This window comes from Azolla caroliniana, unplaced genomic scaffold, assembly GCF_043228905.1.
Source record: "Azolla caroliniana isolate FFs.n. ecotype wild unplaced genomic scaffold, voAzoCaro1.0.p SCAF_73, whole genome shotgun sequence".
In the NCBI taxonomy this organism is placed as follows: domain Eukaryota; kingdom Viridiplantae; phylum Streptophyta; class Polypodiopsida; order Salviniales; family Salviniaceae; genus Azolla; species Azolla caroliniana.
Window position 1 is genome coordinate 46,451 of NW_028230508.1, and position 15,911 is coordinate 62,361.

Consider the following 15,911-nt stretch of genomic DNA (forward strand, 5'->3'; position numbering starts at 1 on the left):
GGCCCAAGAAACTAAAAGACAGTCGGAGGATTTATTCTACAACCGATCACTTATATGTTATGAATTCGAGAGAAAATCTCCAACGTATTGTCGAACAATATGTCACAACATTTTTAATACTGATCCAGTAAATCGTTGATTCGATCTAATCAGCCTGTCCTCGCCCTGCCCTCTACTTTTGAGTTTGAATTGATGGGGGATCGAACCCCTAGATCCATGGTACAGGACCATGTGCCTTCGTCCAACGAGCGACCAATTCTATTTCCGTATATGGGGAAGGGGTACGGTAAAGATAGATTCTCTCCCGATATCCCCTGCCCATTCCACGGGTCCCGCAGGATCGCTTAGTGGTATCAAAGATTTCTGAAAATCGATTACAGGGTATCGATTGTCTCAAACTCAAATTTGATCTCTTTCCATACTTCACAAGCGGCAGCTAGTTCGGGACTCCACTTACTAGCCTCACGAATAATCTCGTTACCTTCACGAGCAAGATCACGGCCTTCGTTACGGGCTTGAACACAAGCCTCCAAAGCCACTCTGTTAGCTACAGCGCCGGGTGCGTTCCCCCAAGGATGGCCTAGGGTTCCTCCACCAAATTGTAATACGGAATCGTCCCCAAAAATATCGGTTAGAGCGGGCATGTGCCATACGTGGATACCACCTGAAGCTACAGGTAGTACTCCTGGCATAGATACCCAATCTTGGGTGAAATAGATACCGCGGCTACGGTCCTTTTCAATGTAATCGTCGCGAAGTAGATCGACAAAACCCAGAGTAACTTCTCGCTCTCCTTCTAGTTTACCTACTACGGTTCCAGAGTGGATATGGTCCCCACCAGACATACGTAATGCTTTGGCTAACACGCGGAAATGTATACCATGATTTCTCTGTCTATCGATGACAGCATGCATTGCGCGGTGAATGTGAAGAAGTAGCCCATTGTCTCGGCAGTAGAAAGCCAAGCTAGTGTTTGCAGTAAACCCTCCGGTTAGGTAGTCATGCATGACGATTGGTGCACCCAACTCTCTAGCGAATTGAGCTCTTTTGAGCATTTCTTCGCATGTACCTGCAGTGGCGTTCAAGTAATGTCCTTTGATTTCGCCCGTTTCGGCCTGAGACTTGAATAGAGCTTCTGCTACGAATAGGAAACGGTCTCTCCAACGCATGAATGGTTGAGAGTTTACGTTTTCATCATCCTTGGTAAAGTCAAGTCCACCGCGGAGACATTCATAAACAGCTCTACCATAATTCTTAGCAGATAAGCCCAATTTTGGCTTTATCGTGCATCCTAGTAGAGGACGTCCATATTTGTTCAGCTTGTCCCTTTCAACCTGGATACCGTGGGGTGGTCCGATGAAAGTTTTGGAATAAGCAGGGGGAATTCGAAGATCTTCTAGGCGAAGAGCGCGTAGAGCCTTAAATCCGAATACATTACCTACGATGGAGGTAAACATGTTGGTAACGGAACCCTCTTCGAATAAATCTAGGGGGTAAGCTACGTATGCGATGTATTGGTTGTCTTCTCCAGCAACAGGTTCGATATCATAGCATCTACCTTTGTAACGGTCAAGACTGGTAAGTCCATCTGTCCATACGGTGGTCCATGTACCTGTAGAAGATTCCGCAGCTACCGCAGCTCCAGCCTCTTCGGGTGGGACTCCGGGTTGCGGGGTCATTCGGAAAGCTGCCAAAATATCGGTATCTTTGGTAACATAATCGGGAGTGTAATAGGTCAATCGATAGTCTCTAACACCAGCTTTGAATCCAACACCTGCTTTAGTCTCCGTTTGTGGTGACATGGGTTCCTCCCTATGACTGAATCGGTAAATCTTGCAAGAATGAGATCTGCTCGGCATAGGTGGAGTTTTTCGATAAAGCGAAGTGGATCTCGGTTTTTGAACCTGCTGCACGCGATACTTCTATTTATCGAAACTCCATTTAAAGCATGGAACATTACTATTTTATATCGCGTTTTACGCGGAGTGCAACTAACTACTAGGGTTCCTCTCAAAAATCCTTTTGGAAATAGGGATCTATCCCATTCCAATAGATTGACTCGGGAATATCTTCATGGTTAGACTGGTCGATAGAAGAAGTCGAGGGATCGGACCAAACGGTTGGTCCGTCTCTCGAGACAGACATCCAAACCCATAACGAAAAATCGATGGATAAGACATGCTGGACAGGATGAACTTAATCATACCATGGAATGTTCAACTCGTTAGTCTCTCAAAATGAAACAAGAGAGAGGGGTTCGGCAGGGTCTGTCTAAAGTTCCGCCTATCTCTTTGTTCCACCCACCTATTATTATATCTGCGAGGGAAATAAACTAAAGGGGTTTGTTCCGAACGACTCTCTTTTCGCCACCAACAGATAATGGATCGGCGACGAAATAAGATATCTCTCTATCGATTCAGTAATCAAATAAAGATAATACACCAAAATAGTTACGAAAACTAGTTCTCCCTCTTTTGAAATTTCCAAATCGGTGGAAAACCATGTGGGATACGTTACTCAGATCATTGGACCAGTATCGGATGTTGCTCTTTCTCCGGGGAAAATGCCGAATATTTACAACTCACTAACTGTTAAGGGACGTAATCCGGCGGGTCAAGAGATTAATGTTACTCGCGAAGTACAACAATTGTTGGGTAATAATGAAGTCAGAGCCGTAGCTATGAGTGCTACAGACGGTTTAACGAGAGGTATGAGTGTTGTTGATACAGGAGCCCCTCTCAGCGTTCCTGTTGGTGAAATTACCCTTGGCCGAATTTTCAATGTCCTTGGCGAACCCGTGGATAATATGGGTCCTGTGGAAAGTAGTATAAAATTTCCGATTCACAGGTCCGCTCCAGCTTTTACCCAATTGGATACCAAACTATCTATCTTTGAGACAGGAATTAAGGTTGTAGATCTTTTGGCTCCGTATCGCCGAGGCGGAAAAATCGGATTATTTGGAGGAGCTGGAGTGGGGAAGACGGTTCTTATTATGGAACTAATTAATAACATTGCTAAAGCTCATGGAGGTGTATCTGTATCCGGCGGAGTGGGAGAACGTACACGCGAAGGCAACGATCTCTACATGGAGATGAAAGAATCAAAAGTTATTAATGAAGAAAATATATCAGAATCAAAGGTGGCTCTGGTTTATGGCCAGATGAATGAACCACCAGGAGCTCGTATGAGAGTTGGCCTAACAGCTCTAACGATGGCAGAATATTTCCGAGATGTTAACAAGCAAGATGTACTTCCATTCATTGACAACATTTTTCGTTTCGTCCAAGCGGGATCAGAAGTCTCTGCATTATCGGGTAGAATGCCTTCTGCTGTGGGTTATCAGCCCACGCTTAGTACAGAGATGGGAACGCTGCAGGAAAGAATTACCTCAACTAAAGAAGGATCCATAACTTCTATTCAAGCTGTTTACGTACCTGCAGATGACTCGACTGACCCAGCTCCCGCCACGACGTTTGCACACCTAGACGCTACTACCGTGCTTTCGAGAGGATCAGCTGCGAAAGGTATCTATCCGGCCGTAGACCCCCTAGATTCGACCTCAACCATGCTGCAACCTTGGATTGTGGGTGCGGAGCATTACGAGACAGCGCAGGGGGTTAAACAGACTTTGCAGCGTTACAAGGAACTTCAAGATATTATAGCTATTCTAGGGTTGGACGAGTTATCCGAGGAGGATCGTTTAACCGTAGCTAGAGCTCGAAAGATAGAACGTTTCTTATCGCAACCCTTCTTCGTAGCAGAAGTCTTTACTGGTTCTCCAGGTAAATATGTTAGTTTACTAGAAACAATCAAAGGATTTCAAATGATCCTTTCTGGAGAATTGGATAATCTTCCTGAACAAGCATCTTACTCGGTCGGTAACATTGATGAGGCTACCGCAAAGGCTGCTATTTCACAAGTGGAGGGTCTATAAAAGGGATGAAATCGAATCTTCGCGTAATGGCTCCTAATCGAATCGTTTGGAACTCTGAGGTTTGGGAAATCATTTTATCTACCAACAGTGGTCGGGTTGGTATACTGCCTAACCACGCGCCGCTTCTTACAGCTTTAGATATGGGAGTACCGAGGATACGCCAGGACGAGCAATGGTCCGCCATGGCGCTAATGGGTGGTTTCGCCATGGTAGAAAATAATCAAGTAACAGTACTGGTCAACGAAGCGGAACGGGCTACCGAAATTGATCCTGACGAAGCTCAAAGGTGTTTTCAGATAGCTCAGGCTGACTCGGCAAAAGCGGAAGGCAAGAAGAGTGTTATAGAGGCTAATTTAGCTCTTAAGAGGGCCAAGGCTCGATTAGAAGCTTTGAACGCGATTTGATTTTTTTCTTACCACCTTGAGATAGATTGGATAGGTAGACGTGTGCGATACGATGCAAAAGAATCCAGCGATTTCGCGGTCCTGTCATAGTATTGAGACATTACCCAAAAATTACCATTTATCTCACACATTTGTAGAACTTATTAGATATCAGTCTAGTAATCATGATATCTAATAGGTTTTACCTACTATTGGATTCGAACCAATGACTCTCGCCGTATGAAAGCGAAACTCTAACCGCTGAGTCAAGTAGGCTTTTTTTACGTGACTGCATCCCACGCTTACGTATATATATTATACTCGGCGAGGTATTTGGAAACAACTACACGTTCTATCGAGAACAAAAAAAATCATATATCTATTTTTTTTGTTCAAAGATTAGTTATATCCAATTGCCTCGAGTATCTGACTTGACAAGGATCGATCGGTATTGATACAATAGTTATTGCGTCTCAAAACTGACCAAGGGCTATAGCTCAGTGGTAGAGCACCTCGTTTACACGTGCGCCGATGATTTCTCTAGAAAGGTTTATCGAATCCGATCGATTCACGCAAAATTCTGCATGATACAATTCTGTCTTACCTCGATTAGGTATGGAGGGGAACAATAGCATGGCAGGTGGTGGATTGGTCAGAAAAGGATCAATCTTAGAAATATGTTGATATGGTGGATGAGTGATCTATCCAATGCTACAGATTATGGGGGCTGCGCGAGGACCCCAAAAAATCTCTTCTTCGTCTTACGAACTTTCAGGTGTAAAGAGTATCGTATATTCCTCTCAAGCGACAGAGAATATCCGCCGAAGAGGTAGATCAGTGCTTTTTAAGAGCAAACCTGTGTCAACACCAATAACCTAATCAAGATACTTCGGGATTGCTTCATTTATATCCGTAAAGAAATTCTTCTTTTGAGACGGGTTTAGTCAAGCACACGGAATCACCCTATCTGGTAAGAGGAAGGTTGGTGCATCAATAATCGTTCGTTTATCCCAACTTAAGTGGGAGAGCGGTTGATGGTAGAGCCCAGTGCAGCGAAAGCGGCATGTTGGGTTCGTTAAGCAGTTCTAGAATATTTAGCATATTTTTTGATCTGCATGACCGAGAATGTCTACGGTTCGAATCCGTATAGCCCTAATCCGACGCAAAAATGAGACACGCATTACCATTCTAATTTTCAATCTATAACAATAAGTATCTATCTATAGAATTAGAGATAGTTCTAACTCTATAGATATTTATTGTTAAGTTCAATCCGAATCATTAAATTTCTAGATTTTCTCTCCCAAACAAAGTAGTTTGGTAGTTCGATATATTCCAGTTATTTGATCATAGAAATGCCCAGATGGACCCTCGACGGAAGTGATAATAGAAAAAAAATCCTCTTGATTCCGCCCTTCCTCGCTTCTCCGGATTAATTATCTACCACAGCGATGTGTAAGCAAGGATTTTCTCTTAAACCTTATTTTTGACTTTCCTGAAAAAATGATACATGTTACACCTACTGTGATATAGCTGTTAAATGACTTTGAAACTGAAAGAAAGGAGTATGTTAATGTTTCTGCTCCATAAATACGATTCTTTCTGGATCTTCCTACTAGTATCTCTGTCTATTCCCTATCTAGCTCTTTCGATTCCCGGATTTCTTGCCCCTACACGCGAGGGACCAGAAAAATTTTCAATTTATGAGTCGGGTATTGAACCTAAAGGAAATACCTTGATTCGTTTTCAGATTCGTTACTACATGTTCGCTTCGGTATTTGCAATCTTCGACGTCGAGACAGTCTTTCTCCATCCTTGGGCTATGAGTTTTAGGGAATCGGGCCTATTCGCCTTCATTGAAGCAATAATCTTCATACTTATACTAATAGTCGGTTCGGTTCATGCATGGCGAAAAGGAGCATCGGAACGGTCTCAATTACTGAATATTTGAATGGAAAAAGCAATGACAACGTTAAACCCCCCGAGAATTCCCTTATCTATTCAATAGAGTCCTTGTTACCTGATCAGGGCGCGTCAAACTCAATTTTTTTAGCTAGTATTAATGACTCTTCAAATTGGTCTAGACTATCAAGTTTGTGGCCACTATTATACGGTACTAGCTGCTGTTTTATTGAGTTTGCTTCACTAATAGGTTCGCGATTCGACTTCGACCGATACGGCTTAGTACCCAGGTCCAGCCCCAGACAGGCTGACCTCATCGTGACAGCCGGTACGATAACTATGAAAATGGCTCCATCCCTGGTCAGGTTATATGAACAGATGCCTGAACCAAAATACGTAATTGCTATGGGAGCCTGCACAATTACAGGAGGTATGTTTAGTACAGATTCCTACAGCACTGTTCGCGGGGTAGATAAATTAATTCCTGTAGATATTTATTTGCCGGGTTGTCCACCTAGACCCGAAGCTATTATTGATGCTGTGACCAAACTTCGCAAAAAAGTGGCTCGAGAGAATAACTATAGGAACAAGGATCGAGCTTCTAGTTCTACTCGAAAAAAGTACTTTGGTATGAATCATCACCTCCATTTAGTACCCAGCATTCACACTGGCGAATACAACCAACAGCTAGATGATCGGGGTAGAGAGTCCTCGTTAGATGCTTTTTTGGTCTCGTTAGATTCAATAATAGTAAAAGGTCAGCTTTCAGAATAATCAATATCGGAAGCTGATGAGTTAATAGTTTTTTGGGGTATAGAAACAGAAGAGAGGTTTTAATCGATATGAGTACTACCGAGACAAAAATGTTTGACACCAAGACGACGCAGGGTCGATTATCCGCTTGGTTGACCAAACACGGATTCGCTCACAGACCCCTAGGTTATGATTATAGAGGTGTCGAAACTTCGCAGGTTAAAGCTGAAGAGTGGCTGTCAATAGCTGTTGCTCCATACATTTTTGGTTTCAACTACCTACGTTCCCAATGTGCGTATGACGCTACACCGGGGGGGCCTTTAGTTAGCGTGTATCACCTCACGCAGATGCAGGACGAGGCGGATCAACCTGAGGAGGTTTGTACAAAGATCTTTGTTCCAAGAGAAAACCCTATAATTCCTTCGGTTTTTTGGGTTTGGAAAAGTTCTGACTTTCAGGAACGGGAATCTTATGACATGTTAGGAATAATCTATCAGGGTCATCCACGTCTTAGGCGTATACTGATGCCTGAAAGCTGGATCGGCTGGCCTTTGCGTAAAGACTACGTTGTACCCAATTTTTTTGAGTTGCAGGATGCATATTAGGTTACATACTAACAGGGGAAGGGGCTTATTCCCTCCTAATGAATAAATTAAAATACCCGTACTTTTCACTTTTACAGGGGTATTTTTCAAATGGGAAGGAAGATCCGAGCGATTCGCCAATTATTCAAATTCAAAAGTTCAAAAGACTTATCTGTTTGGATGGATTCTTGTACGACTAAATCTACCGATCGTCATATGCCCATCGGAGAGATACGTTCCATGCTATCGTATAGCATTGTTCTCTCTGTTAATAGTATGCCAAGAACCAGACTTGAACTGGTGACACGAGGATTTTCAGTCCTCTGCTCTACCAACTGAGCTATCCCGGCCCTTTAAAAGAATATGCTCGAAAAACAGAAGAAGGGTGTAGATCTTTTTCCGATTCATTTTTTTCTTCTTGCTCGGTCGAACTAGTAGCATTAGATATTTGCTTTGTCAGAGACTTCATGTGGTTTTACTTCGAATGAACCATTCAGACAGTCTTTTAGGCTTGCTGAATGGTTCATTTGTAATTTCTACCTAAATAGAAAGAAGTTGAAATCGTTTTCAGTCTGAAAGTACGGAATGTTCCGTAATCAATCGAGTTTTCTTTTAAGTGGACGACATTCATAGCTTTACCTCTTAATAGAGGCACGTCGATCTAAAAACCTATCTGATCTATAAAAGATCAAAAATTTTCTCTTTATACTGTCCCATTAGGGATAGAGGGGCTCGAACCCTCACGGTTAAAAAACCAACGGATTTTCTTTCTACCACGATTTGCATTGTTACGCTCGCCGAACGTGTAGAATGGGACTCTATCTTTATTCACGAAAAAGCTATCAATTGCTAATACTTGTGGAAGCTTTTTTTTTTAGTGCACCAGAAAGCAAGTCGAGCGAAGTAGAAAAATCGGAAGTAACAAGAATAAGGATAGATCCTTCAGATAGCAACTATATATATTGCAGCAAGGATCACGCCTGATATTCGTCCAACCCAACTACCCAGCCCTCTCGTCCGTTCCTGTACCTTATCTAATCCGATGGATGGTCGTAGTAGTCGTACAGTCAGTAACTCTCCGACTGTAAAGATTGAAAGAGTGTTCGTTCGAATAGCTCCCGTCGAGTCTCTGTACCTATCTCGCTTCGATGTCCAAAAGTCATTTAGCTGAAGTTAGATTTGGCTCAGGATTACCCGCGAAAAAATCCTGGGTTCCCCTGAATCTGGGAGCTGTCACTCGGTCCGTTTCCACACCCAGGCTCGATCCGATTGAGTCCGTAGCGTCTACCATTCCGCCATATCCCCTACTCTTGGGCCCCAAAAGACTGAAACACAAAATAGACGAAAATTTTACCCTGTTCGGAGATAGATTCTCCATATCCGAACGATCTAAGCGAGGAATATACAGAATTTTTGTTTCTTTCGTAATCCCTTATCTAAATACCTAAATTTAGCTTTTTTTACTTTCCCGCCATACATTTACCTAGCACAATAATTATACAGCAATGTACCGAATTAGGCAATACTATATTATATCAATCCATTCAATTTTTGTTTTTGTTAAACTTTATATGAATAGTATACTACAGGATTTTCAGCCAAGCCACTGATCCGATATTTCTCTTTCGCCCATCTCCGAGAATCCTATATCTATTCCATCCACAAAACGAGAAAACAAAAAATTGGTGGTTGATGGCTCTGATTAATATGTTATGGTTGTCACACGAATCCTTAATGAAATTGGATGGGTACTGTGCCAGAATGGATTTTTTCATTTCCGTGCCAAATCCCGAATGAGGTTTTATTCTGAATAATGAAACGTTCACAGAAAAGGAGTTTTTACGTCTCGTTACCGAGGACCTCGTTTGAAAGTGATACGCCGTCTAAAGAGTTTGCCGGGACTTGCAGGTGAGGCTTCCAATGCGGGAGAAACTCGGGTTGCTGCTGATCAATCCACATCCACCCCAAAGAAGATTTCTCAGTTTTGCGTGCGCTTGGAAGCTAAACAAAGATTACGTTATAACTATGGATTGACAGAACGTCAATTGCTCCGATACGTCCGCATCGCTAGAAAGACTAAGGGTTCAACGGGACAAGTACCATTGCAATTACTCGAAATGCGTTTAGATAATATTATTTTTCACTTGGGTATGGCTCCGACCATTCCTGCAGCTAGACAACCGGTCAATCACAGACACATCTTAGTCAACGATCATATTGTGGATGTACCTAGTTACCGTTGCAAACCGAAAGATATTCTTACTGTTCGGAATCGACCAACTTCTTTGAATGGATTAAAAAGGACCGGTATTATTGAGTCTTCTCGAGGGAACCAAATACCAGATCACCTAACTCTCTCTTTTTCGGAGGACAACAGACCGAAGGGGTTAGTTAATAAAACCGCCACTCGAGAATCTATCGACTTGAATATAAACGAATTGTCAGTCGTCGAATACTATTCTCGGAAAGCTTAAACCTAAGCGAGTTACTTATACAATGGAGTAAGTTTTTCAGTAAATCAGATTGTTTGAGAATCCTTATAATTCTCAAGCGATCTGTTTGAGATAGAAACCAACAAAGGGCTCACTAAAAAGATTAGTAAGATAGATAAAAAATCCGACTTATCTATCGCGGCAAAAAACCGTTTAAAATATCGTACTTCATACTTTAAAAGCGGAGTTTTGAACAGATCTAACCGACACGTCATGAAATATTCCGGGCTACTTAAAGATTTCTAGTCCAGTAATGAGCAATTCTATTACAAAGGACCATCCGTATTCCCAACTTATCAGCCCTCTCCTTCCCGTCACTGGGAAAGTTTCGGTTATGATTAATAGTAAGTAATTTATAGGGGGAATGCCGCAACGAAGGGGATGTGGAAACAGAAGGGTTTCAGAAGGAAGGAGAGGGATTTGAACCCTCGGTAAACAGCAGTCTACTTAGCATTTCCGGTGCTACACCTTAAACCCCTCGGTCACCCTTCCTTTAGGTTTGATTTTTCAGATACTATGACACATTCTAGAGATTTAGGTAGCAAAGTTGCAAGCAAGCAAGCTGGTGATCCATACATAATAGTGAGATAGTACTATTTATTTTACACACAGATCTAGTACTCACCTACTTCAGATTATTTTTAGAGATATCATTGATATCTGAGATTGACATAATATAAAACAAGAATATTTTACATATGAATCTTTATCTTGGTCACTATTAATCGGATTTCTATACAAGAGAAATCCTTTTTACTTTTGAATGGGTAGGCTTTTCTATCACAATCCGAGAGGGGTCGAATTCGAAGAGAAAAAAAAACCTGTTTTTTTGGGGGTTGCGATAAACAAGTTTCGACACTCTGTTTCTCCACCCATCAGAAGCCTTTTTCTGTTACATGCAGAGAGGTCGAATCCATTATTCCATTGCTTTTTAATGTCTGGTTGCAAATTCAAATACATAAATGATGTGCGGCGTACTTATTGCTTTCTCGTACCGCCAAAAGCCAAAAGCATTATTTTATTAGTAATCCCGATTAATACAACAATAAGTGGAATGTGAGAGAAAAAGAATTTGGAATTGATTATGCCCAGATCTCAGAGAAATGACAATTCTATTGATAAGACTTCCACAATTCTAGCAGATATTTTGTTACAAGTTTTGCCGACCACTGAAAGAGAGAGGAAAGCTTCTACATATCATAGGGATGGTGCGATTCGGTAGGGTAAATCCGTTCTTATCGACATCTAGTAAACGGTAATCCAAAAAGACCCACGTTTTGTGAAGGTGTGTTTCGATTCGGGAACAAGTCCTTCGGTCGTGTATCCACGATTCGCGCAACCTCGAATGCTACAGCCATATGACTAATAGGTTTTAGTAATAAGTGGAAGACTGAGCCTACGAAATAAAAAACTATGCATGATTTCGCGGGTGAGCGTGGGGGGAAGACACTACGCATAGAAATCGACATCACAAATACTTCGTTAATCTGTTTTTGGTTTCGCCACGTATTAAACCTCTTTGACGACTCTAGAATCGTGGTTGACAGTGATTGGGACGACAGACACCCATCCCGTTTGTGTTTTGGATACCCCCAGAATCATCGGAAATTGTCGAGGCGAATAATCCCCGTAATTTTTAAAAATTCAAAAACAAGGCGTTGGGAACGAAGAAATTGTAAAGGATTTTCGGAAGTAAAATAATCTATTTATTTAGTTGTTTGCCTGGAAATTTTTTGCAAGAAGGATGGTTAGGTACTAATTTTACAACACACTAGCCCCCGCTCAATTACAGGTTAGGGGTAGAAATAATCAATTTATTTCGAACGTTACTACCCCCCGTGCTTCGGGCGGGAGTAGCCGTATGAGATGGAAATCTCACGTACGGTTTTGGAACGGGGCTTATTCGCATTAGCAACCGTAACGGATGTCGGCCCAATCCGAAGGAGAGTATGCAGAAGCTTTATAAAACTATTACAAAGCTATGCGCTTAGAAATTGATTCTTACGATCGGAGTTACATACTTCATAATATAGGTCCTATTCATACTAGTAACGGGAAACATGCAAAAGCATTGGAATATTACTTCCAAGCATTGGAGCGGAATTCTTTTCTGCCACAAGCTCTTAATAATATGGCTGTGATCTGTCACTACGTGCGATTATCTATACCTTGGGATCCTTTGGCTCGTAGCTATTCAACCAACGAAAAAGGCATCCCATAAACATACTTCTGATCTGAACGAGAGTTGTTGCAAGCTGTGGGGATAAGCTCTACCCCCTCCAGATTAACCCAAGTTTGAAAGAAGGGTAGCCTAAAGATCCCATGGGTAATCGATTAAATGGAAGGATATAGCACCGTAAAGATTCATCATTGAAGATATGGGTTGATACAATGAGTTTGGTCTAACCAAGAAGTTACACAATCTGTCTCTGTAGCAGGGTCGATTGGAAAAATAGGGGTAACGGACCACGGTGTAGTATAAAATCCCAAAGGAACAATCTATCTGAATGGATCCATATTCAGAAGGAATAGGATAATTAGCCTTAGAAGAGGGATTTCTATATCTATATATATAGAAATCCTTCTCTTGACTGGGAGTACGGAAAGAACTATATCCGGAAAGAGGTAGAGTTGGAAACCCCCATCGATGACTACTTCCGACTCTTCGACGAATCGGAAATTGGTTTACTCTATTTCAGGGGGATAGTTTGCTAGTTAGCCAACCGGAAACGTAGTTGTTCGAGCCGTATGAGGTAGGAAACTCTCAAGTTCGGTTCTGAGGGAGGAGGTCTACAAAAAGATCCATCCATCCTGACCGAGGGGAACAGGCCATTCAGGAGGGAGACTCAGAAAATTCAGAAGCTCGGTTCGATCAAGCCGCCGATTATCGGAGACAAGCAGTAGCACTTTCCCCTGGTAATTACATTGAAGCGCAGAATCGGTTGAAGATTACGGGACGTTCTTCTCCCCTGAGTGAGTGAGGGAAGCACAACCACTTACATGGAGAGATAGACTAAAAAGAATGGCAGAAAAAAAAGCTAACCCGAACCGATCCGGTTGCATGGACCCAACCCCCTGCGGGATTAAAAGAGTGATGATTTGTGTAAAGTCCACAAGGCCCGAATAGGTTGTGTAATAATAGAATCAAATGCCTGACCCGGATGAGTCTTCCATCGATCGTAGTTGTTCCAGTTCCAAATTCAAAGATAAAGAGAAAACTTTGCCGGTTGCTAATTTAGTAATAATTCAAGTTATTAGAAATTAAATACCCCCTGTTGGTAGGTTGTCGCTATCCCTCGTCCGAAGAGAGGAGAGTCTCGATGACTATTCGTTCACCAGAACCAGAAGTCAAGATTATGGTCGAAAAGGATCCCGTGAAAACCTCTTTTGAGAAATGGGCTCAACCCGGACATTTCTCCAAGGTTTTGGCTAAGGGTCCTAGTACCACCACATGGATTTGGAATCTACATGCTGATGCTCATGATTTTGACAGTCACACCAATGATTTAGAAGATATATCCCGTAAAATATTTAGCGCTCATTTCGGTCAACTAGGTATTATTTTCATCTGGCTGAGCGGCATGTATTTTCACGGAGCTCGCTTCTCCAATTACGAGGCGTGGCTGAACGATCCCACTCACGTAAAGCCAAGCGCTCAGGTTGTTTGGCCAATCGTGGGTCAAGAGATACTCAATGGGGATGTAGGCGGAGGGTTCCAGGGAATACAGATAACTTCTGGATTCTTCCAGCTTTGGCGAGCCTCCGGAATAACTAGTGAATTACAACTGTACTGCACAGCAATCGGTGGGTTAGTCTTTGCAGGATTAATGTTTTTCGCTGGTTGGTTTCATTACCATAAAGCTGCTCCAAAGTTAGCCTGGTTCCAGAATGTAGAATCCATGTTGAATCACCACCTAGCAGGTCTTCTGGGTTTAGGTTCTCTCGCATGGGCGGGACATCAAATACACGTTTCGCTACCGATTAACGAGTTATTAGATGCAGGAGTTGATCCCAAAGAGATACCCCTTCCTCATGAGCTTATTCTAAATCGCGATCTTTTAGCTCAAACCTTTCCTAGCTTCGCGAAGGGGTTAATACCATTCTTCACTCTCAACTGGTCGGAATACTCAGATTTGTTAACGTTCCGCGGGGGGTTAAATCCGGTGACAGGAGGATTATGGCTGACTGATACCGCGCATCACCACCTAGCCATCGCTGTTCTTTTCCTTGTAGCTGGTCATATGTATAGAACCAATTGGGGTATTGGGCATAGCATAAAAGAGATTTTGGAGGCTCATAAGGGTCCCTTCACTGGCGAGGGTCATAAAGGTCTCTACGAGATTCTAACAACTTCCTGGCACGCTCAATTAGCTATCAACCTCGCCCTGCTAGGCTCTTTAACTATTATAGTCGCCCATCATATGTATGCCATGCCCCCCTATCCTTACTTAGCCACCGATTATGCCACACAACTTTCCTTGTTTACACATCATATGTGGATTGGAGGATTCTTAGTTGTTGGCGCAGCCGCGCACGCAGCTATCTTCATGATAAGGGATTATGATCCAACTACCCAATATAATAACCTGTTGGATCGTGTTATTCGGCATCGTGATGCAATAATATCACACCTTAACTGGGTCTGTATCTTTTTGGGTTTTCACAGCTTTGGCCTATACATTCATAATGATACCATGAGTGCTTTGGGACGCCCCCAAGATATGTTTTCAGATACAGCTATTCAGCTACAACCTATATTTGCTCAGTGGGTACAAAATAATCACGCATCGGCTCCTGGTTTAACCGCGCCCAATTCAGTGGCGAGCACTAGCCTAGCTTGGGGGGGAGGCAGCGACCTAGTAGCAGTAGCTGGAAAAGTTGCTTTAGCACCAATCCCGTTAGGTACTGCAGATTTCTTGGTACACCACATTCATGCATTTACAATTCATGTTACTGTATTAATATTACTAAAAGGTGTTCTATTTGCACGCAGCTCGCGTCTAATACCCGATAAAGCCAATCTCGGTTTCCGTTTCCCTTGCGACGGACCCGGTAGGGGGGGTACCTGCCAGGTATCCGCTTGGGATCACGTCTTTTTAGGGTTGTTTTGGATGTACAACTGTATATCAGTAGTTATATTTCACTTTAGTTGGAAGATGCAATCTGATGTATGGGGTAGTGTGAGCGAGCAAGGGGCAGTGAGCCACATTACCGGAGGAAATTTTGCGCAGAGTTCAACAACCATCAATGGATGGCTGCGGGACTTCTTATGGGCACAGGCTTCCCAAGTTATTCAATCTTACGGTTCCTCATTATCGGCATATGGTCTCTTATTTTTGGGAGCTCATTTCATTTGGGCTTTCAGTTTAATGTTCCTATTCAGCGGTCGTGGATACTGGCAAGAACTGATTGAATCTATTGTTTGGGCTCATAATAAATTGAAAGTTGCTCCCGTTACTCAGCCCAGAGCTCTGAGTATCATACAGGGACGTGCTGTGGGAGTAGCTCATTACCTTCTGGGTGGAATCGCCACAACATGGGCGTTCTTCCTAGCGAGAATCATTGCAGTGGGATAATGGCTAGGAGGATTCGAGAAACACTACGGCATCGAGATTTCCAAAATTCAGCCAGGGTCTGTCCCAAGACCCGACTACCCGTCGTATTTGGTTCGGTATAGCCACTGCCCATGACTTTGAGAGTCACGACGATATTACCGAAGAACGCCTCTACCAAAAAGTTTTTGCTTCCCATTTCGGTCAACTAGCTATCATCTTTTTATGGACCTCCGGGAATCTATTTCATGTAGCTTGGCAGGGTAACTTCGAGGCATGGGTACGGGACCCACTACACGTGAGACCGATTG

General features: G+C 42.7%; 1 protein-coding gene and 1 non-coding gene across 2 annotated transcripts; both read right to left on the reverse strand.

Annotated features, from left to right (window-relative positions):
* Positions 1 to 256: 256 nt before the first annotated feature.
* Positions 257 to 2,021, reverse strand: LOC147849365 (Ribulose bisphosphate carboxylase large chain, catalytic domain-containing protein). The gene has a single exon (XM_087337608.1). The coding sequence runs from the start codon at positions 1,857 to 1,859 to the stop codon at positions 375 to 377; it is 1,485 nt and encodes a 494-aa protein (XP_087193734.1). The 5' UTR covers positions 1,860 to 2,021; the 3' UTR covers positions 257 to 374.
* A 5,812-nt stretch (positions 2,022 to 7,833) lies between these two features.
* On the reverse strand, positions 7,834 to 7,906 carry TRNAF-GAA (transfer RNA phenylalanine (anticodon GAA)). Its single transcript has one exon. It is a non-coding gene; the product is annotated as a tRNA-Phe (tRNA).
* Positions 7,907 to 15,911: the final 8,005 nt, after the last annotated feature.